The sequence below is a fragment of the Hyaena hyaena genome, unplaced genomic scaffold, assembly GCF_003009895.1.
Source record: "Hyaena hyaena isolate Hyena2069 unplaced genomic scaffold, ASM300989v1 scaffold_311, whole genome shotgun sequence".
In the NCBI taxonomy this organism is placed as follows: domain Eukaryota; kingdom Metazoa; phylum Chordata; class Mammalia; order Carnivora; family Hyaenidae; genus Hyaena; species Hyaena hyaena.
In genome coordinates, this window is record NW_024080944.1 from 530085 (window position 1) to 556918 (window position 26834).

Here is a 26834-nt window from a genome sequence, read left to right on the forward strand (position 1 = left end):
GAGACTCCCACAGGCAAAGGGGCGAGGTTGGCAGCCACGCATGTCTAAGGTAGACTGCTGCTAAGTCTTGTCAAATAGATGTCCCTGTCCCCTCTGCAGCCATCCATTTGCCCACCACCCTGCCAAGGAGAAAACAACTCCAGGCACCAGGAGTCAGCTGGCTTCACCCTGCCCCTTCCAAAATCAGATCATTTATTGATCAAGTACACAAAAGAGCTGGCTTAGGTTTTACTACATGAAAGGCATTGATTTCAAATCATAGGGTGATAAGCTCAGAAGATACCCACATTTGCTTAGAGACAAGCAAGGCTCAGAAGGTGAAGCTGTGTCCATCTGAAGCTTGCAGGATGGTGCTACCCTTAATGCAGGCTGAGGGCATGACCAGAATGACAGAAGAAAGTTTGCCTCCTTGCCCTCAGTTCCAGTGTGTCTAATCTTCCACCATTAGGGTACCAACTTTTTTGCTCTAAAGGATAACTCCCCCCTTAAAATGTAAATGCCTCTTGTAAGAATCGCTATGAACCCAGTGGTCAGCAAAGTATAGCCCACAAGCCAAATCTAGTTGACTGTTCAGGTACTATGGTGAGCCAGAAAACGGTTTGTGCATCTTAAATGGTTGGAAGAAATCAAAAGACGAATAATACTTTGGGCCACATGAAAATCATGAAATTCAAATTTTAGTGCCTATAAATAAAGTTTTATTGGCACACTGCCACACTCATCCATTCACATATCATCTCATGGCTGCTCTTGTACTATAACAGCAGAGCCGAGCAGTTTCAACAGAGACCAGATGGTCCTCCAAGCCTAAATATTTACTTCCTCGTCCTTTACAGAGAATACTTGCTGACACCTTCATGGCGCTATCATCATCCATTGACGCCTTAGTGAGAAGTAATTTATTGGAGTACATTGGACGGCCTAAAAGGAATGGAATACCAAATAGACAAATTCAGACAGAAGCAAAGGAATATGAAAGTCCAAAAAGTCCTCTGTGTTGCTGTACAGAGGACAGGAACAAACCTGTGAGATAAGCAATTCTAGCCCATTTTACAGATAAGGAAAACTTAGGGTAAGAGAGTTTGAGTGGCTTGCTCAATATCTCACAGCTCACACATGGCAGAGATAGAATTCCAAGTTGTATCAGCCTATCCCAAAGAACACTGAAGCATCAGAAGAAGGCTGGAACAAGGAGGTTGGGAATTTCTGAAAGGACATGTAACTGGCTCTAAAAGGGCATCTCAGGAGCTTATTCAGGAGAAAAGCAACCCGAGAGCCCTGAGGTAACATTTTTTACCTCTCCATCACCTTATCTACAAAAAGGTAATGAGACTTAGCTTGAAAGGGTAGCTACAGTTCAATGAAGCAATGTACATTTGGGACCTAAGGGATGCCCTGACATTCATGGTCTCTTCTCCCTGCCCTGCCCAATGCACCCTTCCTAGATTGAGGCTGGTCTGTTACACCCTTGCCTTAAATGACAGCTCATGTGAAAATAAACCCACATTTTCAGACTGTCCATCTCTCAGATATTTTTTACCTGAACCTGAAGTTGCTTCTGGTGATCACATGGGCCAGAGAAACACAATGTGAACCTGAGACATAAGTTAAACTTCAAACCTAAAGATGGCGGACCCGAGCACAGCAACTCACACCAGAGTAGGAAGGCTGCCTTCCCCTGTAAGAGAACTGAACATGAAAATTCCCCATCTTCCACCCTTCCATCACCAGTACCTGGCTGTATTTGAGCTGATCTCCAGGGGCCCTCCTCCTTCCTCCTGTAGGTGTTCTCCACCTTCAGGCTTCACCTGTCCTCTTGACTTTCCCCTTTCATATTCTCTCCTATACCTGTGTCTCTGTTCTCCACAGTCATCTCCTTCCCCTTATTCCTTTGATATCCATCCTCTGAACCCTCTCAAAGCCCAGGGTAGGCGATGGGGTCAAGGGGTGTGGGAGTCAAGTACAAACTAGTGACGATGGAGCTGAGCAGGAGCGAAAAGGGCTCAGGCCAACCCTTAGCCCTGTCATGAACGGACATTGCCTTTGCTGAAGCCACTTCCCTGGCTGAGCCTGAGTTTCCTCAGCTATTAATTGAGAATTGTAACCCTTGACCTCATCATCTTGCAGGATTGTCAGGAGGCCAAAAGAGCTCCTCTGTTTGGAAGTGCTTTATAAAATTTAGGTTACCATGCAAATAATGTTATGACTAAAATTGGTAAATAAATACCATCATATAAATGAATATAAGTGCATACACACACACACACACACAAATTCATAGAATTGGGTAAGGCGATGTGTCTTGAGCATTGCGCTCTAGATTTTAGAGCTTTAGATTGGACCAAAGGGAGACAATGGAGTGGGATGTGTGGGAAAAGCACAGTCTGGGGGGCTGGACATGCAGGCCTCAGTCCCTCCTCAGCTCTAACCCATGCTGCATCCTAGGGAAAGTTGCTCCTGCCAGGTTCAGCTTGCCCACCTAGAAATGGACAATAATGCCTCCTCCTGAGGGCCAGAAGCAAGCCTGCCCGTGGAACACCATCCTCTTGGCCACTCACACACGCACGGGGGCTCAATGAACAGCAGCTCTTTTTAGTTCCCTTTATTCTGGTTTTTTTAAGTTACAATGGAGCATTTTCTTCCCAAATAATTGGAAAAGCCATAAGTGCAGCCCAGTGCCACTGACTCCGGCACAGTGACCCAGGGCAGCTGCACCTGGGTCCTCTCAGATCTGCCTGCCGAGCATCCGAGCTCCTGGCAGAGGGCCCCCAGGGGCACTCCTCCGTGAATAACGACCTGTTTTGTCATCACTGACACAGCCGATCATTACGGGACAACAAATGGCTTCTGTACACAATGCTGACTTACCTACTTGGTGGTGTCTTAATGTGCTTAAAGACCTGCTGGAGACGCGCCTGCTCGAGCCTGTTTCCACCTAGTCCCCTGTGCCTCCATGTGAACATGAGTGGAAATGGGCTCTGGAGGTTTCTGGGTCTAAGCATCTCAGCCCTGGGGGAGAGGGGGCTGCAGGCAGAGCGCACTTGTCCCAGAGCTCAATCAGAGTAACAGTCACCAGCCAGTAAACATTTAATCTTTGCCAAACCCTATCTAATGGAGGTGCATGTACTGTCTCATCTACTCCTCAGCCTACCCTGAAAGCTGTTGTCTTCCCTTTTGGCAGATGAGAACACTGAGGTTAAGACACTTGTCACACAGCTAGTGACATCCAGGACTCACATCAATCCCAGTCCCATCTGTCTATAGACACAGAGCTCCTGTCTCATCATCGACAGTGCGTCTCAAAGCAAAGGAGAATGCTGGCCCCCTTTTGAGACCGTTGAAGGCTATTTTGAGAAAAATTTTGTAGTTAGAATCCTTCCCTCATGTTGTGAGGAAACTGTGTCATTAGACATCAGGGCAGCCTTGAGTGAGGACTGTGGCTTGTGGAATGATGTGGGGAAGGTATCACTCCTGCCACATATGAGCCCCCCTCTGGGACCTGCCTTCATCCAGAGTAGTGAGGCTACCTCTCAGCCTTCTTAGATGACTCCTAAGGACTGGACCACAGAGGATATGGGGCTTACCCAAGGACACACAGATGCTGAGAGGGAGAAGAGTGGATGATATTGGGTTTTCTGACTCAAAACCCATGCTCTACCTCATGTCTTTGTAGACACGGGTCTGCCCTGAAACTGCACACAGTCAGCCTCTTCCACTAATAGTTCTTTTACATATTTGCAGCCTGCTAGAATTTCTCCCTGCAGGGAGTCAGCAGAGAGTCAGAGGGATGCTCCGAAGCCAGTAAGAGCAGAGTTCAAACCCAGGTTCTGCCATGCCCTCGGCTCAGGGCCATTAGGCAAGTTATGTAAACTCTCTGAACCTTCAGATATGGCATCTGCAAAATGAGGCTATCATGCCTGTTTCAGAGGGGTGTCATGAAGTAGACCTGTGCCTGGCAGACAGGAATGGCTCCACAGTACCAGTGAGAGGAGGATGAAGGAAAAAAAGAAAGAAACCCTACTATAGCGAGTTTAGGAGTCAGGCCAGCCTTTTGGCGTCATTATCTGACTGTGTGAACTTGGGCAGGCCTTTTGACACCTTAGCCTCAGTTATCTCATCAGTGAAATGCCCCCCTCTCCCCCATGACTCCCTTCCTCACCTGGATGCCACACAGACCAATAACACCTGTAAGAAGCCCAGGACAGAGACCATCAAATGGTGGTTTCCTTCCAGCTCCCTGCATCCCTGAGTAGGAGGACAGACCAGGCAAGCTTGGACACCAGTATCGTCACCTGCATGCCATCCAGACACTTGGGTTCTGGTGATAAATGTGAGCCCTGGCAAGCTGCCTACCTCTCCTTGCCACACTTGTCCTCACCTCTAAAGTGGGCAGAATAGTGTCCCCTTCTCCCTTCATCCACTTCACATGGTACTTGGTAGATAAGGTGACAATATGTAGTTATGAGTCAACCCTGGTCTGCCAGGGGACCCTGGAGTCATATTGTTGAGCCTGTCATGTCCCTTCAAATGCCATTGCAGGGGTTGGTAGCGCTGACCCTCTCTAACCATGCAGAGGGCCAGCCATGGTCCCAGCACAACAGAGAAGCTCTCATAACTTCTCAGGGAACTCCACTCAGGGCCGGCTCTGTGCCAGGTGGATGGTGAGCCCCTCGGGACCATGAGCTGGAGCAGTGGGGTGAGGGAAGCCACCAAAGGGATCAGAAAGAGATCATTCCCGCAAAGGATACAGGAGTGCTGATGCATAGGGGCACATGTACCCCAAGGTTCATAGCAGCACTCTCAACAATAGCCAAAACATGGAAAGAGCATAAATGTCCATCAACTGACGAATGGATCAAGAAGATGTGGTTCATCTATACAATGGAGTACTACATGGCAATGAGAAAGAATGAAATCTGACCTTTTGTAGCAACATGGATGGAACTTGAGCTGAGCTCTGCTCTGCTGAGCAAAATAAGTCAGGCAGAGAAGGACAGCTACCATATGTTTGCATGTATAGGAGGAACTTAACAGAGGACCATGAGGGAAAAGAAGGGGGGAAATAGTTGGGAAGAGGGAGGAGACAAACCGTGAGAGACTCTTGAATGCTGAGAACAAACTGAGGGTTGATGGGAGTGGAGGAGTGGGGAAGGGGGTGATGGGCATGGAGGAGGGCACTTGTGGGGATGAGCACTGGGTGTTATATGGAAACCAACTTGACAATAAACTATTAAAAACAACAGCAACAACAACAACCAAAAAAAAAAAAAAGGAAGAGATCATTCCCATACAGGGAAGTCAGAGCCGTGGCCAGGGGACCCAGGAGCTCTGAAAGCAGAGAGAAGGAGTGCCCAACCCTTTAGAAAGGCTCCCCAGGAAAAGTGTCATGGTACTGAAGTCTGAGGGGTCAGTACAGCTCACCCGGTGCACTGAGGGTATGGGAAGAGAGGCAGTAATGGATGGGGCAGGAAGGAGTATCCCTGGGACAGCTTAGTGCTTAAATGCTGCACTTTATGCCTTGTATACTGTCGCACATTCTAAAGCCTCATCATGCCCTCTTCAGCTGCGTAATATTCCTTCACAGAAGGTCAGACGTGCTAGTCTGTAGCCTTGCCTTGAGATAGGGCAACATGATTGACTTTAGCTTGGCTCCATTTTCCTTTTCTGTGCACTGGTGAATATCTTTGTGCAAAAGCCTTTGCATTTTGAATCGCTTTCTCGGGAGCATGTCACCTGGGCCCAAGTACATGGGCATTTCCTGGCCTGAGATACATTGTGCAAAGCACCAGTCCGATCATTTGTGATGGTCTGCATGGCCCCCTTGCCAGTTCATTCCCCAAATACTCAGTAAGAAGCTACAGTGTTCCAGGAAGTGATAGACCTCCCCACCTTCACGCACACGCACCCCTGGGCTTCCAGTGTGTGTGACCAACACTGCAGATGTGTACTGTATTTTCTGATAAGATGATAATTTGGTTCCAATTTTAGAATGCCATCTGATGAAATGAGAAGTCCTGTGGGACTGTAATATCACCTAGAGTCACCATCCTTTTATTTAAAAAATAAAAAAAGTTTTGCGACCATGTACACTTGATCTGTGGCTTGAAGACATCTATATCACTGACGCAGGAGAAGTATACAGAGGACATCTCTACAAAAAGACTGAGAATGTGTGCATGAACAAAACTATAATCTTGCATTGCAGATGCTTTTCAAAGCCATAAAAGTAAAGATTCTTGAAGAATAGCTACTCCATCTTGCATCAATAATACATTTGTCCCAAGGTAAGAAAGTTGCCTGGAAAATGCTCATGTTTATTGGATATAAGAGAGAAGAGTTTCTATAAATCCAAGAGAAAGTACCCTGGTTACCCAAGTTAATGATTTCCCCCTTGGGAGAATTATCCTTCAGAAAAGCAGCTCTTACATTGTCTGGTTTCTACACTTTCCCAGCATCAATTCTGTCTGCCATGTTTCTGTTTGGGAGTTGAGAAGTATGTGAACTGAGAATTTTTGGAGATGAAGGGGTTGGGGAGCAAGTAGCAGCCAAGCTTTGGGTGGGAGTCCTGGTTGCTGAGCACCACAGGGTTCACTTCACTGGCAGTACTGGCTGCTCCCCCAGCACCTCCAGGGAGCTTGGAGCCAGGGTGAAGGGGAGGGGGTGCACAGCTTTAAAGAGGTGATGCCCAATACTAGCAAGCTCAAAGGTTTGTCAGGGAGCAGAGGCACTCGCACTGGTATCAGAGAGCCACACAGGAGAGAATAGGTCCCCTCACAACACGTGGCTGCCCAGGGGCTACCTGCAATGGGGCGCAGCATCCAAGGGCTTACACCAGCCATGGGAGCAGAGGGGAGCCCAAAGGCAGTGCGCAGACCCAAGGGCCCTGGAGAAGCTCCGCGCACAGAGTGGATCCAAGCCTCTTGAGCTCAGAGAGGCTGGAGCAAACAGGAGAATCCACAAGGAATGCAGCAAGGAGAAAGTCTTGGCCAGATTAGGAAGGCCAAGGGAATTTCCTGAGCCCTAGAAAGGCAGGTGCCTTTCACAAAACATCCTTGCCAGTTCATTTCCCAAATATTCAGTGAGAAGCTATAGGGTTCCAGGAAGTATACCAGGCACTGGAGATTTTAAAACTAAATAGACACAGACTCTGCTCTTGTGGAACCTCTGACGGGGTGGCGGTGGGGGAGGAAATAGAGAGTTGCAGACAAAACTAATTACAGAAATAAATGAATAGTTTATTCCCCAGTCAAAGCCAGTCACATGGCTAAGCCCCAGATCACTGGGAGGAGGGCATGGTCAACAACAGTCATCTAATGCACACAACAAGAAGTGGCCCTCACCCCCCTGAGAGCCCTGGGTCCCGCATTTGTGGTTCTTCTGGGACTAGAGCCTGTGCTTTGCCCTGCAGAAGGTAGAGAAAGAAAAGACAGCTTGTTCTGAACTCATCTGGTATGAAGTCCTACCCTGCTGGGTCAGGCTCCAGGCAGTAGGCAGTGGGGGCAGAAATCCTTTCTCAGACCCTCGCTGACTGTTGGGGCCCATGAATGTCATGAGAGAAGGAACAGGAGTTCATTGCCCACGTTGTTTGGGCTAGTGGCTTCCAAGTCTGTCTGTGCAATCCACTCACTTGGGGGGATGGCTAAAATGACAGATTCCAGGCCCTCACCCTCAAAAGCTTCCACTGGAATCTCCTAAGGTGGGGCCGGAATTAGCGTCTTTAGAAATTTTTCCTGGTGATTCTACTGAGGCCAGCCCTGACCCTGCACCTGTCTGTAGATGATAATTTTGGGAACACAGTGAGTATACCACACAGACGATATACATTGCAAAATCTATGAATTGGGAAGGAGAGAATGTGTTCGGGGGGGTGGGGGGGAGCAATCATAGAGGACTTCCTGGAAGAGGAACTGGATGTATTGCAGTTGGGCAGTGGTGACCAGTGTAGATTAGAAAGACAAAGACCAGTGTAGATTGGAGAGTGAAATAGCAAATTGTCATAGTGATTGGTCTGGGAGGAGAGACATGATGGCCTTAAACTAGAGTGGAGAGACCTTGATCTTAGTAGCCATCTAAAATTCAGAAGCAGGAAGCCTTAATGACCCTTTGCATGTGGAGGGTAAAATATTACAATGCTCTGAAGTACTACCTTCTAGCTATGAAGCCTTTGGAAGTAAGCTTTAGGAAATTGTTATGATCGGGTATTATCTAGAGCCATGCTTCTTAAATCATCTGTGGTGAAGGACCAGAGTTTCTTCCCCCCCAGTCAGTCATGGACCAGAATTTTATAAAAATATAATAGAATCTAATTTCTGGGGAAAAGAAACAGCAAAGACATTCAAAATATAAACCCAAATTTTTATTTTTATTTTTATTAGATTTAAGAAACATAAACTGAGGCTGCTGAATTACTATAAAAGCTTCTAAATGCTTACTGTCAGTTTCTCTACTGAGCTTGTCACAGACATAACGACGTTCAGGGACCATACCAGTCTGCAGACCACAGTAGCATTGTTCTGGCAAAATGTCCTTGCCCTCACCTCCACAAAATCTGAAGTGGTTTGGATCATCTTTCCAATTTAGTCTGCTCAGCAAGCCTCCTTCCACGGTCCTTGCCTAATGGCCTGGTTTCTCCTGGTTGACAGTGACAGGCTGGGAAGAGGGTATGATAGAAGCCGCTGGCTGCAGCGAGAAGCTGTTGGGCAGAAAGCTGTCTGCAGTTTGCCAGGTGCTCCCAGAATAGGGTCTGCAAGTGTCTGCCTATGTGCATGACTCTCAAATCACTCTGGTGGAGATGTGAGGGTTTTCTCAGGCCAATGAGACACGGTATGAATTTGAGACACAAGTAAAGCCCCTCTGCCATCAAGAAACCAGAGAGCACTTCATGGGCAGGACACAATTTGAGGACAGATTTCTGTTTCATTTGGCATTTATTGCGATGTCTCAGGGGTGAGGGAGGTACTAAAAGGGGTGCAAAAATACATGACATTTTCCAGAACTGGAGCCATATGTAAATTCAGCCTCATCATTGTATACACTTGCCCGCACACACTCACATTCAGACATTCACGTGCAGGCACACACGAGGACACACCCATACACACGGCAGCCATGTCTTGAATTTTTCCCATTTTATTGCCTGGCAGTCTGTCATTTGGTGGCTGGCTAGGGGCTGGGTGGGTGATAGGCAAGGTGTGCAGTCCCCTATGGGCAACAACAAAGGTTCCCTGAATCCAGATGATTGCCTTCCTCACCTCTGACAGCTGAAATTGGAGTGTGTGTGTGTGTGTGTGTGTGTGTGTGTGTGTGTGTGTGCGCGCGCGCGCGCGCTGGTTTCCATACACCTAATCACAGACTACCGAGCACCTCAAATGGGCTGGGTGCTGCACGGTGATGTATAGGTTATTCTCCAGAGCAGGAATGGACCAGAAGCAAATAAGTAAATAATTCTCCAGAGGGGAGGACAGGCAGAGGTTATGTGGGAGTGGGGTGCTGGTCATCAACGTGAGGCAGAGAAGGCCTCCTTTACAAAGTCATGGGTGCATTGAGGCCTGGAGGTGGAGGAGGACCAGAACAAGATGGCAAGAATCGAACATCCAGGCAGAGGGAAAACCTTGAGGTTTAACCCAGGATATGGATGGGCACAGGGCTGTTTTCCCCCTCCCTTATTCTCTCTTTATAGTTAATTAAGATACCTCTTTTTAGTAAGAATTAAAAGGTAATAAAACGCTCTGACTTTGTGAAAGTAAAATATAGTAAATGGAAAGGGGTCAGTAATAAAGGAAGAGAGAGGATTCCTTGTATTTGTAATTGAGTTCAGAGAGTTTGTGTTTTTGTTTCTTTTTAAATTGTGCCTGTGTGTAATTGTTTTTAATTGGAGAAGAGATAGCCACATAATTTAATGTCTGTTAAATTGAGTAGGGGACTATTATATGCCAGGCACAGGGCTAAGTGGTTTGCATTTATTATCTGACATAAACCCTATCATGAGCTCTGCAATAGGTGAGAGTGTCACCGGCGTCTGCCTGCTCAGCAGAGAGGGAGGTGACTGGCCCACCATACATCGTACCAAGTGGAAGAGCCAGGATTCACACCTGGGTCTGATCCCAAGGCCCAGGTTCCTCCTTTGGGGGTAGATAATAATGATCCCCATTCTGCAGATGAAGAAACTGAGGCTCTGAAAGGTTAAAGAGCATGTCCAAAGTTACTCAGCTGAAAGGCAGGACCAGTTACATAACTTGGGGGTCCCAGATCAAAATGAAAATGGAGGGCCTCTTGGTTTAAAAGTACTTAGAATTTCAAGACAGGGACAGAAGAGCATTAAGCAAGTACAAGGCAGGGCACATAGGTGGCTCAGTTGGTTGAGCATCTGGCTCTTGGTTTCAGTTCAGGTCATTGTCTCATGGTTCATGAGTTCGAGCCCCACATTGGGCTTCAGGCTGACAGTGCAGAGCCTGCTTGGGATTCCCTCTCTCCCTCTCTCTCTGCCCCTCCCCTGCTCTCTCTCTGCTTCTCTTTCTAAATAAATAAATAAACTTACAAAAATTTTTAAAAAATAGAGCAAGTACAAGTCCCTTCTCAGCACGAAGCTGGTCTTAGAGCCAGGATTGGATGTCCAGCCTCACTGATTCCTCACCTCCTCCTGTCTCCTTCCAGCTGAATGTCCCACCCCACAGTCACAGACCTATAGCAGCAGTTGAAGAAATGTAAAAAGAAAAATAATTCAGAAAAGCAAGGAATTCTTTCTGGGGTTTGGCTTTGGAGTCAGGTGGGCCTGGCCCAAGTCCTGGCTCTCCCACGTGTACGGTCTCACTTAATCTTCACAATATCCCCGTGAGATGTGGTTGTAATCTCCCCTATTTTACTTGAGGAAATTGAGAGTATCTTGCCCAAAGTGCAATAGCTGGTAAACAAACAGAGGAGGGTCTAACACTCTGTTGTCTAAGTGTCATCACAGCCCCACCCACAGTCAGGCTTGGGCCCTGAAGAACTCACCCCCAGCAGCTGTGTGGGGAGAAAGGAGAGAAAGTAAGTCTCAGAAGTCAGCTCCTGTTACCATTTTACAAAGACCTTGGAAGAATCATTATTACCTACACTACAGAATATCCTTGCCAGGCTCAGCGCTCAGTCTGACCCCAAAGTTCTGTTCCATGTGGCATCACGCCCCCTGGAGGACAACCCCTGCCTCACACAAATCTGACCCTTCTGAGTCATGCTAGGCTGCTGAGTGGTAGATTGGGGTGGGGATACTGTTGACATCATTTTCCATCTAAATAGCCCCCCTTGGCCTCGAGAAGCCCAGAAGCCATAGTCCTTCTGGGATTCTAGTCCTTCTGGCATCCCCTCTTTCAGCAGTTCTGTATTAACTATGCCTTTATTGTCTATTTTTTGATGTTTCAACAACTGAGGCCCTGCTGACCCTGGAGAGACCCCCCTCAGGGCTAGCCAGTTTCTAGAGATAGGAAACAACTTGCCCTTTTGCTTTTCAAAATCAGACCAACCAATCCAGAACCCACACCTCCCCCATCACCCTCTTTATTGGGCTCTCATACCCTGTGCCACCATCCATCTTCCCTGACCACCCCAGGGCCAGTACCAGACAAGGGACAGCCCTTATACACCAGAGGCTGCTGAAATTACATAAATTAGCATTTTTGGCAATCCTAAACCTGGTTATCATGCTTTGCCTGTTCATTCCCTTGGAAGCCACAATAAAGTCTCCTGCCCACAGTTTTCCCTCTCCTCTGCCTCCTGACTGACTGCATTGCTTCTCCCCATGCCCCCAGTGACATGGCATAGCTCTGCTCCTTGGATCTGTGAGTGTAACAATCTGTTCAATGGAACAGCATCCTGATCTGTTGGCCTTACCATACTTAAATAAATAAAACCTATATTAAAACAAATGCCCAGGGGTGCCTGGGTGGCTTAGTCGGTTAAGCGTCCGACTTTTGCTTAGGTCATGATCTCACGGTTCGTGGGTTCGAGCCCCGCGTCGGGCTCTGTGCTGACTGGCCGCTCAGAGCCTGGAGCCTATTTCAGAGTCTGTGTCTCCCTCTCTCTCTGACCCTCCCCTGCTCACTCTGTCTCTCTCTCTCTCCTAGAAATAAATAAAAATTTTTAAAAAATCTTTAAAACAAATGCCCAGGTCACTTCCTCCAGGGAGGCTCCATTGATCACCCTACTCAGCTTAATTTACTTCTTTTGCTCTGTCCCTGGGGCCAGTTCTTTGTTCATCTGTCTGCCTAGAATCTTGCTGCTGTCTATGGCTGCTGCCTTCACTGTAAGCTCCATCCAGTTAGGGCTGTGGGTCCTACTTCTCGGCCTCCCATGTCTAGGGCTATTCCTGGCACACACTAGGTGCTCAGTAAAGACCTGACATCTGAAAAATGATAAGAATGATACATAAACAACAGTAGTAGTAATAACAGTCGCTGTCTGTGCCTGGTGCTTTTCATACCTTTCCTCCAATTCTCAAAGCAACCTTCCAGAGGGTTCTCTTCATTCTACAGAAGCAAAATGAGACTCAGAGAGGTTCAGTGATTTACTCAAGGCTACACAGCCCAAGAAGCAGCAGAGCCAGGGTTCACATGAGAGTCTGTCCAGCTGCAGGGTTACCAGTCTTGAATTTAACTGAGCTGAACCTACCTGAATTTAAGTTAACTCCTCACTGTGTGACCTTGTCAGAGGTGACCCTCTCCATGGATTGATTAAGAGGTGGCAATAAGAGTGTTCTAATATTCTGAAAATAAACACCAGACCCCATCCAGCTGCCAAATGACCTTTACAAAGCAGAATCTGGATACTTTATGTCCTCACTAAACATTCATTTAAGCCTCTTCACTAGCTTTAAGGTAGAACCCAAAACTCTTACCCTCATCATCTGACCTCAACTTTCCTTTCCAGCCCCTCTCTACTTCCTAACCCACCCCGGACTCAGATGCACTGGATGGTCATGGAGATAGAGGTGCTTGGTGCTGAGCGAAACTACCTCCCTAGCTTCTCCTGGTAGAAAACAAAGTCCCTTGGTGCCCAAGTCAAAGTCAAACATCTCTTGGAGAAAGTCTTCAAAGACTCCAGATGGCTGATGCCTGCAGAGACCAGTTAGAATGTCAGCTACCTGAACAATCCTGGGGGTGGGGGGGGGGGATCCTCCCTGCCCTCCCACTCTGCAGCACCCTCACATCTAGCCACTCACCTTGCATAAATCCAGCAATCTCCTAGAAAACCTGATGCTTTTTCAGCTGAGACCAGGAAAAGCTGCAGGCTAGTGAGCACACACAGGTAAGGAAGGAAGAGAGTTTTGACACACCTGTATCTTTCCTTCAGTGTCACTTCTGAGTACAGATGTGCAACAATTCTGAATGTCTTGGATTACAAGAACCCCCAATGCCTGTGCTGTCCCTAAGTCTCAGATTAGCTTTTCTCCACCTCTAGGTATCTAATACGAGAGTTCCAAGTGGTTAATATTCTCCTAATAAAAAACATGTGTTCCCCAAATTTAGTAGGAGTTATAATAAAAATCATTCTGTTTCTAAACCTTAATCCATGAGGAAGGAGTTTAATTCCTAAAGGTATTCTACTGTTAGCTTTCCCAGGAATACCTATGAGGTAATTGAGCCTGATTTATCAAAACAAGAGGTAGTCTGCTTCCTTTCTCTTCACTTAAGAAAAAAATTGAACCAAAATTCATAAACTAGTCTCCAGGTCCTTTACAAACTGGAAAGATTTTGTTTCCAAGCAAGACAGCTCAGAGTTTGGGAAGTTTATAAACCAGAGAGTGACACATTTCTTTTTTTTTTTAAAATAGTTTATTGTCAAGTTGGCTTCCATATAACACCCAGTGCTCATCCCAACAAGTGCCCTCCTCCATGCCCATCTCCCCCCTTCTGCTCCCCCCCAACCGCCATCAGCCCTCAGTTCTCAGCATTCAAGAGTCTCTCATGGTTTGCCTCCCTCCCTCTCCCCCACTACTTTTCCCCTTCTTCTCCCCCACGGTCCTCTGTTAAGTTCCTCCTAATCCTCCTATATGTGCAAACAGATGGTAGCTGTCCTTCTCTGCCTGACTTATTTCACTCAGCATAACACCCTCAAGGTCCATCCATGTTGCTACACGTGGCCAGATTTCATTCTTTCTTATTGCCATGTAGTATTCCATTGTAAACATAAACCACATCTTGATCCATTCGTCAGCTGATGGACCCTTAGGCTCTTTCCATGTTTTGGCTATTGTTGAGAGTGCTGCTATGAACATTGAGGTCCATGTGCCCCTATACATCAGCACTCCTGTATCCCTTGGGTAAATTCCTAGCAGTGCTATTTCTGGGTCATAGGGGAGTTCTAGTGGTAATTTTTTGAGGAACCTCCACACCGTTTTCCAGAGGAGCTGTAACAATTTACATTCCCACCAACAGCGTAGGAGGGGGCCCATTTCTCCACATCCTCACCAGCATCTAGAGTCCTCTGATTTGCTCATTTTAGCCACTCTGACTGGTGTGAGGTGGTACCTCAGTGTGGTTTTGATTTGTATTTCCCTGATGAGGAGGGATGCTGAGCATTGTTTCATGTGTCTGTTGGAGAGTGACACATTTCTATTGTGAGTCTCCAACTCACAATTTAAGGCTAAGGGCTTCAACTGTGCTGGACCTTTAGCCTTAAATGCTCATAACAAGCCCATGAGGAGGTGTAACTAACTGGAATCTTCAGGTAAGGCAGTGGAGGCTCAGAGATGACTTGCTCAACTTTAAGAGGTCACATGACCCACATTTAGGGAAGATGAAATTCAAGTGCTATCCTCTTCAGTCCTCAAGGTCAAAGCAACTTCTCTGCCCCCACAAGCTGCCCTCAAGGTCAAGCAGTGATGAAACTGACAACACTCCTTGATTTTTTGCCTACATCGGAGAGTCTCACTTTATATAATGTATAAATTATATATATAATATACATCACTTTATATAGATACAGATATATATATATATATCAGTATAAATTGAACATTCAAAAATGAATCTGTAAAAATTACACTTGTTCTCCATCCTGGCAAATCCTCAGAATCATGGCAGAGCTATGCAAAAGAGCTGCATGGCCTTGGGCAAGCCATGCCAGCTGTCAACCATGGCTTTCTCATCTGCACAATGAAGATAATAATCACTGGGTTGCTGGGAGAACCAAACAAAAGAATACATGTAGAAGTGCTTAGCACCTTGTAGGTACTTAGTAATTGTCCTTCTATTTCCTACAATAAGTGCTACTGAATAAATGATAATTTAACAATAATATATCTACTGAATAAAACCCTTGTGTTTGGTGCTAAAACGAGTCTGCATTTAATCCCTCCTAAATCCTGGGTAGTAGGCACCACTTTTATGTAAGAGGACACTGAGGCTCAGAAAGGATAAATGTTTTGCAGGAAGTAGTAGGGGTAGGGTTTGAACTCAGGCACACCGAATTTGGAGGTCATAGTCTTAACCATCCAGGAAAGGAGGATGAATAGACATTTCATGTGACAGAGGCTGAATTTGATGACTTGACTTTTGCTCTCTCAATCCTCATCCTCAATTCCTTCTTGGAAAATGAAAGATGTTTGTTGAGCGTCCCACTCTCTCAAGGACACTATGCTCAGAAAACTTCATTGATTTCTTTTACTGTGGTTGCAATTTTGCCTGCTCCTCGTAAACCCTCAAAAGCAAGCCTCATGAGGTCACCAAAGCTGCTGCAGATGTGATGTTCCCAACACTCTTTCATACCTGATTTCTTTCTGCAGAGGAAATTTCACCCCTGCCAGGGGGTGGGGAGAGGAATAAACCCCCTACTCGGCCTGTGCCTCCACTTACCTTCCCTTCATTCTTTATTTGCTTCTTTATTTTCACTCCTTCTAAAAAGGACTTGAGGTAGAATGTCTCATTAAAGGTAACCACCAAAATATGTAGATACCTGCAGCCCCCACAGAGTAAAAGGAATCAATACCACGGATGTCTTGGGCTTCTCCAATGAAGAGGCTTCCAGAAGGAGGCGATGTGGGAGGGGCTTACACCAGCAGAAGTAGCAGAACATCAAGAACTGGTCCATGAGGCTCACACCATGGCCCACTATCCAAAACCACGTTCTCCATCTTTCTAGCTGCATCTCTAAAGAAAGGGAGGATCCAAGGAAAGAAGGGTGAGGCAGGGAAAGGCAAAGGGTCTCCTCCTTGATGCCATTCCTCGTTATCGGGAGGCAGACCCCTCTGTCATCAGTTCTAGACCAGCTGCCTGGCTGAGAACAAAACGAACCCAACATGTTACGGGCTGCTGTCATGCTGGGTGGTTCTTCAGGACTGAAGGTCGGGGCCAACAGGAGCCAATAGGGCCAACTGGAGAAGGTGCAAATAGGCTACAAGTTCTTTCTGTGGCTCAAGAAAGGCTGCCATGGCAGCAGTCAAGGTGAGGTGTCTGAGGCTCCCCAGATCCACTGTGACTTCAGTGGAGAGGGATCAGAAACAAACATCACAATCCCTGCCTTTAAGGAACTGCCAAGTGCTGAGGGAGGTAAGCACACAACTGAATCCTGTAGGATTCATTCACACTTTCTACCAATATTGAGTGAACGTCTACTCTGTGCCAGTCACTGGGCACAGAGCATGAGGGGCATTCAGAGGAACTATGAAGCTTGGAGTCTAATGCTATGTTGAAGGCTGAGGGTGCTGTGGAGTAGAGGAGTGGATCTACCCACACTAGAGAACTTCAGAAAGGTTGCATGGAGTTAACAGGACAGAAGGGGACAGAAAGAAACCTCTGTACAGAAGAAACAGCAAGATCGGGGGCACAGAGGCATGAAGCATTGTACCTAAGACACGAGGCTAGTCAGGTGTGGGCTGCTTCTTACAGCTATGTGACCTTCAGATGCACCTGACAGGACATGTCCTCCTGTCCTCAGTGGCTCATCTTAATTGAACTTGGGGCCTCTGGAGCGCGGCTCAGAACAACTCCATGATCTCATCCTACAGAAGGTGATGGGCTAGTCCAGACACAGCTCCTGGGGGCTATGAGGAGAAGCCTGCAATTAGGTACATTCTCTTTCACGTGTAGTCACTTCCATCCAAATATCCTCCCACGGTAAGTTCCTGGAGACCAACCTCACAACCGTGTGTGCAGTCTCTACTCATGGCACACTCAGAAAATCCCTGAAAGAGTGGCTTCAGACCTAAACCCAGATTCCATGGTTATCTGGAATGAAATGCAGGGGACACTGGTCCCTTTGGACTGAACACCTCCTTCCTTACCTGCATGCCACGCACACCTGAGGACCTCAGTCCTCACTCCAAGTCCGCACTTTAGGTCCATGCAGTGACTGTGCTCTATTTTATTGATGAGGTGCCTGAGGCTTGGAGACTTTCATTAACCTGTCCCAGAACTTTCTGACCAGGCAGAGTCAAGCTGAGATCACTGGGGCATCTGCTTCAAAGCTGCTTCTCTGAGTCTTCCCACATACATTCATCCTTGACATTCAGACCTTGGCTCAGACAGGACTCTCTCCAACTAAAGAGGCTCTCCCTGTCACAGCTTTTCCTTTTATACACTCACCCTCTCAGATAGGACAGCACGGGCCTCCCCCCACCCCAGCTCCACAAGGCAGGGACCTTTCCTGACTCCTTCACTGCTGCATCCTTGATGCTCCAAACAGAGCCTAAGATGTGGCAACCCTGAACAAATGGTTGCTCAGTGAACAAGGGGATCTGCCCTCCGCCCCCCGGAATTCCTCAAGATGGCAGCCAGTGGCCCACTGGGCGCTTGTGAAGAATACTGACCCATTAATGCCCGGCTTTCTCAGTTTCTCACAGGTGAGAGCAGGCAATTTCATAGCTTTTTATTTCTGCTTCAGGAAAAGGATACCTTCTAGCAAAGTTTTATGTGACAAACATTTGGAATTCATAAACCAATAGTATCCACAGGTCACATTCCTTGATTCTACCCTCAAGTCTGGCTTAGGGTTGCACAAACCTCTCAGACATGCATCCTCACAGAGCGCGGTACACTCACCGTTGTCAGCAACCACTGTTATCAGTCACTGTGAGCTTTGCCTGGAATCTGCTCTGACTTTCAATTGCTGCTATTGTTGTTCCGGTCAATTCATGTGTACACTCTCTCTCTTGGTGTTTATTTTCATTGACTGCTCTATTTTCTGTGGCGCCATTTTGATTGTGGTTTTGTCCCTCTCCAAAACTTTATCATCTCCAAATTACCTTTCCACTAAAACAAAGTCATAAGACCATCAGCCCTCCCTAAGTGAGCCATGGTCCTGAATGCTTGGGAAAGAATCCTTGCTCCTCACCTCATGACCCCAAGTAATCCTGAACTACTGTGCTCTCTTGTTTTGTGACAAAGACATACGCATTCCTAAATATCACCCCACCAGACAAAATAGGGAACATGGAGTGAGAGACATAACACTCAAAACTGTCATCAGTGACACATAAAAAGGACAGGAAGAAAAAAAATATTAGCACAGTTTTACACATGTTAAAGGGTTCAGAAATATGCAAGTACTACAAAAAATATGGCACTTTCTCTTGAAGACACCTGGTGTTTGTAGAGAGGACGGGAAGGGCGGCAGCTAGGGCTATACTGTGAAGGGGCCAACACAAGGCTGTCTGGATGGAATGGAAAGTTGTAACTGCCGGTGCAGGTGACTGTGACTCATAACACACAGTGGACTGCGGCACTAAGAGGTGTTTGAAGTGTGTCCACATGCGTGTTTTGCACATTCCTGCCCTGCCTGGCTCGGCTGGCTGCCACTTTCTGCATTTGCCTAGTGTTTCTCAGGTAGAAAAGTTTGCGTAAGCAAATATGAAATTCCCAGTATCCTCAAATCATCACCTGATATGTCAACTGCGTTGGAACAAATTCACATTTTCAAAAACAAATGTTCCGGCAGAACTGGCCATACCCGATTGACTTTAATCTGTTCCTTGTTTATTCAGACTGGACCAAGAGGATTGAGTATCAGCCTGGCTCGGGGAGTGTGCCGCTTTTCCCCAGCATCCACCTGGAGACGTGCGATGGGGCCGTGTCCTCCATCCAGATCACCACGGAGCTACAGACCAATTACATCGGCAAGGGCTGCGACCGGGAGACCTACTCTGAGAGATCCCTTCAGAAATTATGTGGTGGGTTTTTCCCTGTGAGGATTTTTTTTAATTTAATTGCTTTGAAATGATATATACAAATCATAGCTTATATTATGAAAGAATTAGCCCCTGCCAACCGCATTGGCATATGTACCTCCTGGATGATTATTAAGTTTACTTATTATGATTAAAAGGTCAGATGGCATAGGTCTGGCACCAGGCACACCTGACCGGATCCCACCATTTACCAACTATGTGGCTGTGAGCAAGGCAAGTGACAAAGCCTCCTCTCTTCATCAGGGAAAGAGATATTAAAGACACAATGCACTTAAGAGAACCTACTGTGGAGCCTGAAGAAGCATGGGCTCCCTTCCGCTGTGTTGGTTTGAAAGAGGCACCTGATCAGGGACCAATGCAAAGGGTCGTGTCTTATCAATTGGAGAGAAGTCCATTTCCTCCACAATGGACCAGCTACATAATTTGCAGATCCCAGTCCAAGTGAAAATGTGGGACTTTGTTCACAAACTAATAAGAATTTTAAGGCTGCAACAGAAAAGCTTTAAACCAAGCCAGGGGCCCATGCCAAGCATGGGACACATATGACAGCTTAGGTGGTATGCCAATAAAGCCAGCCTGGGCTGCCCACACCAGAGAAGAAGAGCTAGGGTGGAGGCAGAGGTGACCCAAGTGAAGTTGTCCCAGTGTGAGGGAGAGGACCCACTGCCTCTGTGGGGCGATGTCACAGGAAAGGAGCCACTGGGAGCAAAGAAGGAAGGCTGATGGAGGTGCTACACAAGGAAACTGCTATACCAAGCAGCACTGTGTGCACCTGCTAGGCTCTTCAAATGCATCCCTTGATTTAATACTCTCATCCTCAGTGTGAGGAGACTGTTATTCATCCCGTTCTAAAGATGGAAAACTTGAGATCCAGAGAGGAAAAATGGCTTGCTCAAGATCCCAGTTAAAAGGTGACCCAGGCAGAATTAGGAGGTAGCTCTACCTGAATAAAGGCTGTTTCACTCAGTATCTGTGGAGGCAGGCCAGGCCTTGGGAACCAGAATGTAAATCCTACCAGTCAGCCTGTGGAGTGCTCAGTACAGTGATAATGGCCCCATGTGCTTGGTAAACTAGCCTGTGGATGTGTTGATGGGCCTTGGGGTGAGGTGGGTGACATATATTTCGTTTCTTTTTTACTCCCACCAAGAATATTCAGCAACTTACATTTGATTCTTCAGCTGTGCTGCAGGGAGCTTAGAAAGGAACTTATTCTTAGACTAGACCTGTATTTGGGGGTAAGTATATCTCTACAAAAGGCAAAGGAGCCTCCTGGACACAGTGCAGCCTGCTATCCGCTCCTGATGACCCCTCCACTACTGTCGTTGGGGCAGTTTTCCTCCCTCAACATTGCTGTGCACACACACACACACGCGCGCACACATACACACACACACACACACACACACACACACACACACGCCTTCACCCACCCTGCTCTTGCCCAAAGGACCAGGTGCAAATTTTAGAAGTGAATGTGAAATGGACCCTCTCTGGGCCATATCCCATTTATCATGTCACCAGGCTGTCAGGAAGGCCTGTGGGAATGAGGCTTCTCCAGAATGATGCAGTGGGCTGGGGAGAACACCACAACTTCAGTATTCCAGACAGCTTCTGCAAAAATGGATGGAAAGGGCCCACAGTACTCAGCAAACCGCCTCCAGCCCTCTCCTTCTCTCTGCGTGCAGAGAAGCCATCTCAGACATCTTACTCTGAATGAATATGCCATTTCGCTCCCCATGCACCTGGATTATAAGTCAACTCGACCCCATGCCACTGTGGGTTACAGTCATTTCCTAAACTCCTCCAGGTTAGAAGGAGATGATGGAATCAGGTTGTTAAAGATCAGATGGGCCCAAGGGCACGCACTTGTGATTTGATTTTGAATGTTGCTGGGGAGAGCAAGAAGGATTTTCTCAGGGAAGAAAGTTTAGAGCAAAATTGCATCTGGTTGTTAACACAGCTTATTCCTTCTGGGCTGCCAGCCTCACCTTGCAGGAGGCATGTTCATTCAATGAAGAAAGCAGGTTTCTCCCAAGATGCGAGCTTACCTGGTTCCAAGAACAACCTTTTATCGGGGGGAAGTCTGCGTGTCCTTCTGGTGACCTTCCTAGTAGTGCCGCCCACCACCTTGTAGGGACTCTGTCCGAGTAACAGGATGGGCAGGGCCACTCCTGCCTTGGTGTTAGGAGTCTGAATCTTGAATTTCATGGAGGGAGAGCTCAAGAAAAAAAGGCAGAAGAAAATGAGTGAAACTCAGATGAACATCTGCTGCTAGAGTCAGCTTAGGAGAAGGCACTCATCAGACCCCATGCCCTTTCCCAACTGCAAGGGAAATGCATGATGGATCACATCCAGAACCGAGTCTGGTTTATCATTCTTGCTCCTCTGGGCAGCGTAGGTTCTGGGGGCAAACTTCCGTGTGTTTTCAGTGGATGGTAGACAAGTTGCTTGCATACTCTCCCAACTAGGGAATGGCCATGATACTTTCGGCCTCAGCAGTCATGCATTTTTCACCTTCCAAATCTTTATTGGCTATGCATGGAAACTGAGAGACCAATTAGGATGTCATTGCCATGGTCTAAGCAAGAGATAATGAGTTCTGAACCAGGGGAGTGGCAGTAGGGATGCACTTAAGACAGCTTTCAGAGGCAAAATCAGCAAGTTAATCAATGATTGATCAGCTGTCAGGAATGAGATAGAAGAAATTAAGAGGATTCTAGCATAAGCCTCAAAGTGGACAAGGGTGTCACCAACCAGAACCAGAAATCCATGCAAGAGTAGATTTAGGGGGACTAAGAGGTCAGGTGCCTGTGAAACATCCAGATGTGGGTGTCCAAGGCTAGCCTGAGTCTGGACACTCCCGGGGACCCGCCTTGACCATGCCGATCCATAGCCAGAGCCGGTTTCTTCCTCATGTTGCACCTCTTCTTGGCCAGGACACCTCCTCTGACCCCGTGCATACCTGGTTTTCATCCCTAAATCTTTGCTCATGTTTTCTTCCCACTAGAATCTCTCCCCCTCTTTGCTGTTCCAAACCTTTCCCTTCATTCAATATCCTTCTGGCAGCTGTACACTAGGGAGGTGTCCTAGGGGTGCTTCCTGTGTGCCTTTGAGTTCTGGCAGGGGTATCTCCATGGAAGGCCATCTTGCGTGTCTGGTCATTTCCCACCTGCCTCCTTCACTTGTGAGCCAGGATAGAATCTCGGTCAAGGGGAAAGCTGACAATAGCTAACTCAAAGCCTATTGTCACTAAGTACCTGACAAGTACAGCAACATTTGAAATAGCCTTTGTGGGTGGGCACTGAGACACTTCCTTCTGCCTTGCAATAAAAGCAAGGGTGTCCCCTTCAGCTTGTGAAACATAGGCTAAGATGATCCCCCACTAGCCATGCTTTACATAAAGCCAGGCTTCTTGAAGAAGTTGGACAAACTGCTTATCACTTCCTCTGAATTCAGAGATCAAGATGAAGTTCTTGGGCTCCATCATCTCAAAACCAGACTTTGCAGAAGTGAAGTGTCACAGAACTGTCTTGAGTATGAGATGCCCCATGAAGTCCTTAGGAAGACCTCTGGCCACATTAAATGTGACATTAACATCAGCCCCAGGAAAGGCCCACTGCGATGCCCCTAAGTCAATATGTATTACAGGAAATAGAAAAGCAGTCTGTGATACACATGCCTTTCCTAACCTGGAGGCCAAGGGCTATACTTCCTCAGGACCACACGGCTCCTGGCAGTTGGCCTACACCTCCACGTGTGCCACCTGGGTCAGCTCTTTTGTCTGTGGAGTCAAGAAATTTGAGGACAGGCTCCGTTGAAGTAAAGGCCACAGAATGAGAGCATGCTATTAAATCAAGTGATGATCTGTCAGAGCACTTCAGATCACCAGACATTAAGTTGTTGTCAAGACTTATTCATTTGAGAGCCCAGGAGATTTTCATAGCTGGTTCCTGCCTGCCTGTCTGCCTGCCTGCCTGCCTGCCTGCCTGCCTGCCTGCCTTCCTTCCTTCCTTCCTTCCTTCCTTCCTTCCTTCCTTCCTTCCTGTACTAGTTTAACAAATAATTTTTGAGGGTCCAAATGCTGTAACTCTTGAGGTTAAATAGAAGTTAACAAGACCACTTAAAAATTCAGTCTGGGGAAGACATGTTTAAAAAAAAAAAAAAGGTTAAGAGGTGCCTGGGTGGCTTAGTTGGTTAAGTGTCCAACTTCAGCTCAGGTCATTATCTCATGGCTTGTGAGTTCAAGTCCTGCATTGGGCTCTGTGCTAACAACTCAGAGCCTGGAGCACACTTCGGATTCTGTGTGTCCCTCTTTCTCTGCCCCTTCCCCACGCACACTCTGTCTCTCTTCTTCAAATATAAATAAACATTAAAAACATTTTTCTTTTCTTTTTTTAATAGTTTATTGTCAAGTTGATTTCTTTTCTTTTATTTTCTTTTTTTATTTATTTCTAGGAGAGAGAGAGACAACGTGAGCAGGGGAGGGTCAGAGAGAGAGGGAGACACAGACTCTGAAACAGGCTCCAGGCTCCGAGCTGTCAGTCAGCACAGAGCCCGACGCGGGGCTCGAACCCACGAACCGCGAGATCATGACCCAAGCGAAAGTCGGACGCTTAACCGACTAAGCCACCCAGGCGCCCCTGTCAAGTTGATTTCTATATAACACCCAGTGCTCATCCCCACAAGAGCCCTCCTCCATGCCCATCACCTCCCTCCCCCTCCCCCCCACCCTCATCAGTCCTCAGTTTGTTCTCAGCATTCAAGAGTCTCTTATGGTTTGCCTCCCTCCCTCTCCCCCACTATTTTCCCCCTTCTTCTCCCCCACAGTCCTCTGTTAAGCTCCTCTTAATCCTCCTATATGTGCAAACAGATGGCATCTGTCTTTCTCGGCCTGACTTATTTCGCTCAGCATAACACCCTCAAGTTCTATCCATGTTGCTACACATGGCCAGATTTCATTCTTTCTCATTGCCATGTAGTATTCCATTGTATAGACAAACCACATCTTCTTGATCCATGTGTCAGTTGATGGACACTTAGCCTCTTTCCATGTTTTGGCTATTGTTGAGAGTGCTGCTATGAACATTGGGGTCCATGTGCCCCTCTGCATCAGCACTCCTATATCCCTTGGGTAAATTCCTAGCAGTACTATTGCTGGGTCATAGGGGAGTTCTAGTGGTAATTTTTTGAGGAACCTCCACACTGTTTTCCAGAGGGGCTGTACCAGTTTACATTCCCACCAACAGTGTAGGAAGGTGGCCATTTCTCCACATCCTCATCAGCATCTCGAGTCCTCTGATTTGCTCATTTTAGCCACTCTGACTGGTGTGAGGTGGTATCTCAGTGTGGTTTTGATTTGTATTTCCCTGATGAGGAGGGATGCTGAGCATCGTTTCATGTGTCTGTTGGCCATCTGGATGTCCTATTTGGAGAAGTGTCTGTTCATGCCTTCTGCCCATTTCTTCACTGGATTATTTGTTTTTCCGGTGTGGAGTTTGGTGAGTTCCTTATAGATCTTGGATACTAGCCCTTTATCTGATATGTCATTTGCAACTATCTTTTCCCATTCTGTTGATTGCCTATTAGTTTTATGGATTGTTTCCTTTGCCGTGCAAAAGGTTTTAATCTTGATGAGGTCCCAATAGTTTATTTTTGTTCTTGATTCGCTTGCCTTTGGGGATGTGTCAAGTAAGAAATTGCTGCGGTTGAAGTTAAAGAGGTTGTTTCCCACTTTCTCCTCTAGGGTTTTGATGGTTTCCTGTCTCACATTCAGGTCCTTTATCCATTTTGAGTTTATTTTTGTGTATAGTGTGAGAAAATGATCTAGTTTCATTCTTCTGCATGTTGCTGTCCAGTTCTCCCAGCACCATCTGTTAAAGAGGCTGTCTTTTTCCATTGGATACTCTTTCCTGCATTGTCAAAGATTAGTTGGCTGTATACTTTTGGGTCCACTTCTGAGTTCTCAATTCTATTCCATTGGTCTATGTGTCTGTTTTTGTGCCAATCCCATACTGTCTTGATGATGACAGCTTTGTATTAGAGGCTAAAGTCTGGGATGGTCATGCCTCCTGCTTTGGTTTTCTTCTTCAATATTACTTTGGCTCTTCAGGGTCTTTTGTGGTTCCATACAAATTTTAGGATAGTTTGTTCTAGTTATTTTTTTTTTTTAAGTTAATATCATGGTTTTCTACTATACCATGAAGCTTAACAGAATTTGTCCTCATTCAGAATCATGGTCAGAGGCCTTTGCACCCCAGGAATAGCCCAACTACAAGAAGCTATTGTTGGTTTCTCCAAGATGCCTTTAAAAGACTGGAGCTTTTAGGGGGTGAGTGTCAGAACCCAGGAAGTACCCAGTACTTCCATTCTCAGAAAGCAGAAGTGGGCCTGTTGCTTGAATGAGACTTGGTGCACACCTATTGGGATTCAGATTAACTCGTTAATCGTACATCAGCAAAGGGCCACACACGCTGACTCTTAGATGACAATAAGCAGGGAGTTTCTCCACAGATATGCTGATTTCTTTGGCATCATTTAAACAGCTGTCTAACAGCAGGCCTACCATGTTGGGTGTAAGGTTTTTATCTGTAGTGGCCTGGCCCGTGCTGGTCAGCAACTGAGTATCCATGGCCCTGCTCCAGGAGCCCGGCTGACCACCCCTCTTCGAGGGCGCAGTTTGCTTCACCTAGAAACCCAAATTCCCAATGGCAAGGCCTTGCAGGAACCCTTATTATCTAGGATTCCAAAGGTGGAACGATGCTCTGATTGTAGGGTCAACAGCGTGTGAGCTCCTGAAAGGACATCAGAAAACCCTCCCTGTCTGTGCCAAAGGCATGGAGAAGAAGAAATGAGGATCATAGGCTCTGATGTCAGTCACTTACGTGGATTATCAGGATGGCAGGTTATGCAGCAGCCACAAATGACCCTGAAATCATATTGGTTATTGTTCTTTTATTGTTTATTAGTGGCATATTATTGTTTTATAACAGGTTTATTTATCATTCCTACCACATGTCCTTCTTGGGTTGACTGTGACTCTCTTCCATGTGGCCTGCCACTGGGATCTAGGCTAACAAACAGCCTTTATCTAGAGCACTGTTGATTCATGGCACATGGAAAAGACATGGAGAACCATAAACTGGCTCTTAAAGCTCTGCCTTTTTGTTTTAAATATTTTATTTATTTTTGAGATAGAGATAGAGACAGCGTGAGCAGGGGAGGGTCAGAGAGAGAAGGAGACACAGAATCTGAAAGAAGCTCCAGGCTTTGAGCTATTCCTCAGCACAGAGCCTGACACGGGGCTCGAACCCATGAACCGTGAGATCATGACCTGAACCGAAGTCAGGCACTCAACTGACTGAGCCACCCAGGTGCCCCAGCTCTGCCTTGATATGACACATCACTTGCCCTCACGTGTTGTTGGTCAGAGCAAGTCACATGGCTACGTGACATCAATGGGTCAGAGAAGCGTGTTGGGAACAGAATGCATTCTGCCAGCACGCAGTTCTAGCACAACATTTGTCAAGAGGGCCTCCCTGTCCTCCCCTGAGACTCTGCCACTGACCTGTTCTAACCCACCAAAGGTAAAAGATTTTCTATGGAGCCCCAAAAGGTAGGGCCAACTTCTGTTTGATTCATTCCTGGCTTCTCATCACAGTGCCTGGTGTAATCTAGACAT

The 26834-nt window shown here is 46.8% G+C and overlaps 1 protein-coding gene across 1 annotated transcript in view; it reads left to right on the forward strand.

The window, feature by feature from the left end:
- The window catches only part of CLSTN2 (calsyntenin 2), a 634687-nt gene that overhangs the window by 497606 nt on the left and 110247 nt on the right, over window positions 1-26834 (forward strand). Inside the window, exon 6 of the mRNA XM_039248556.1 lies at window positions 18953-19138. Within this exon, the coding sequence (XP_039104487.1) occupies window positions 18953-19138 (186 nt within the window). The remainder of the gene's footprint in view (window positions 1-18952; window positions 19139-26834) is intronic.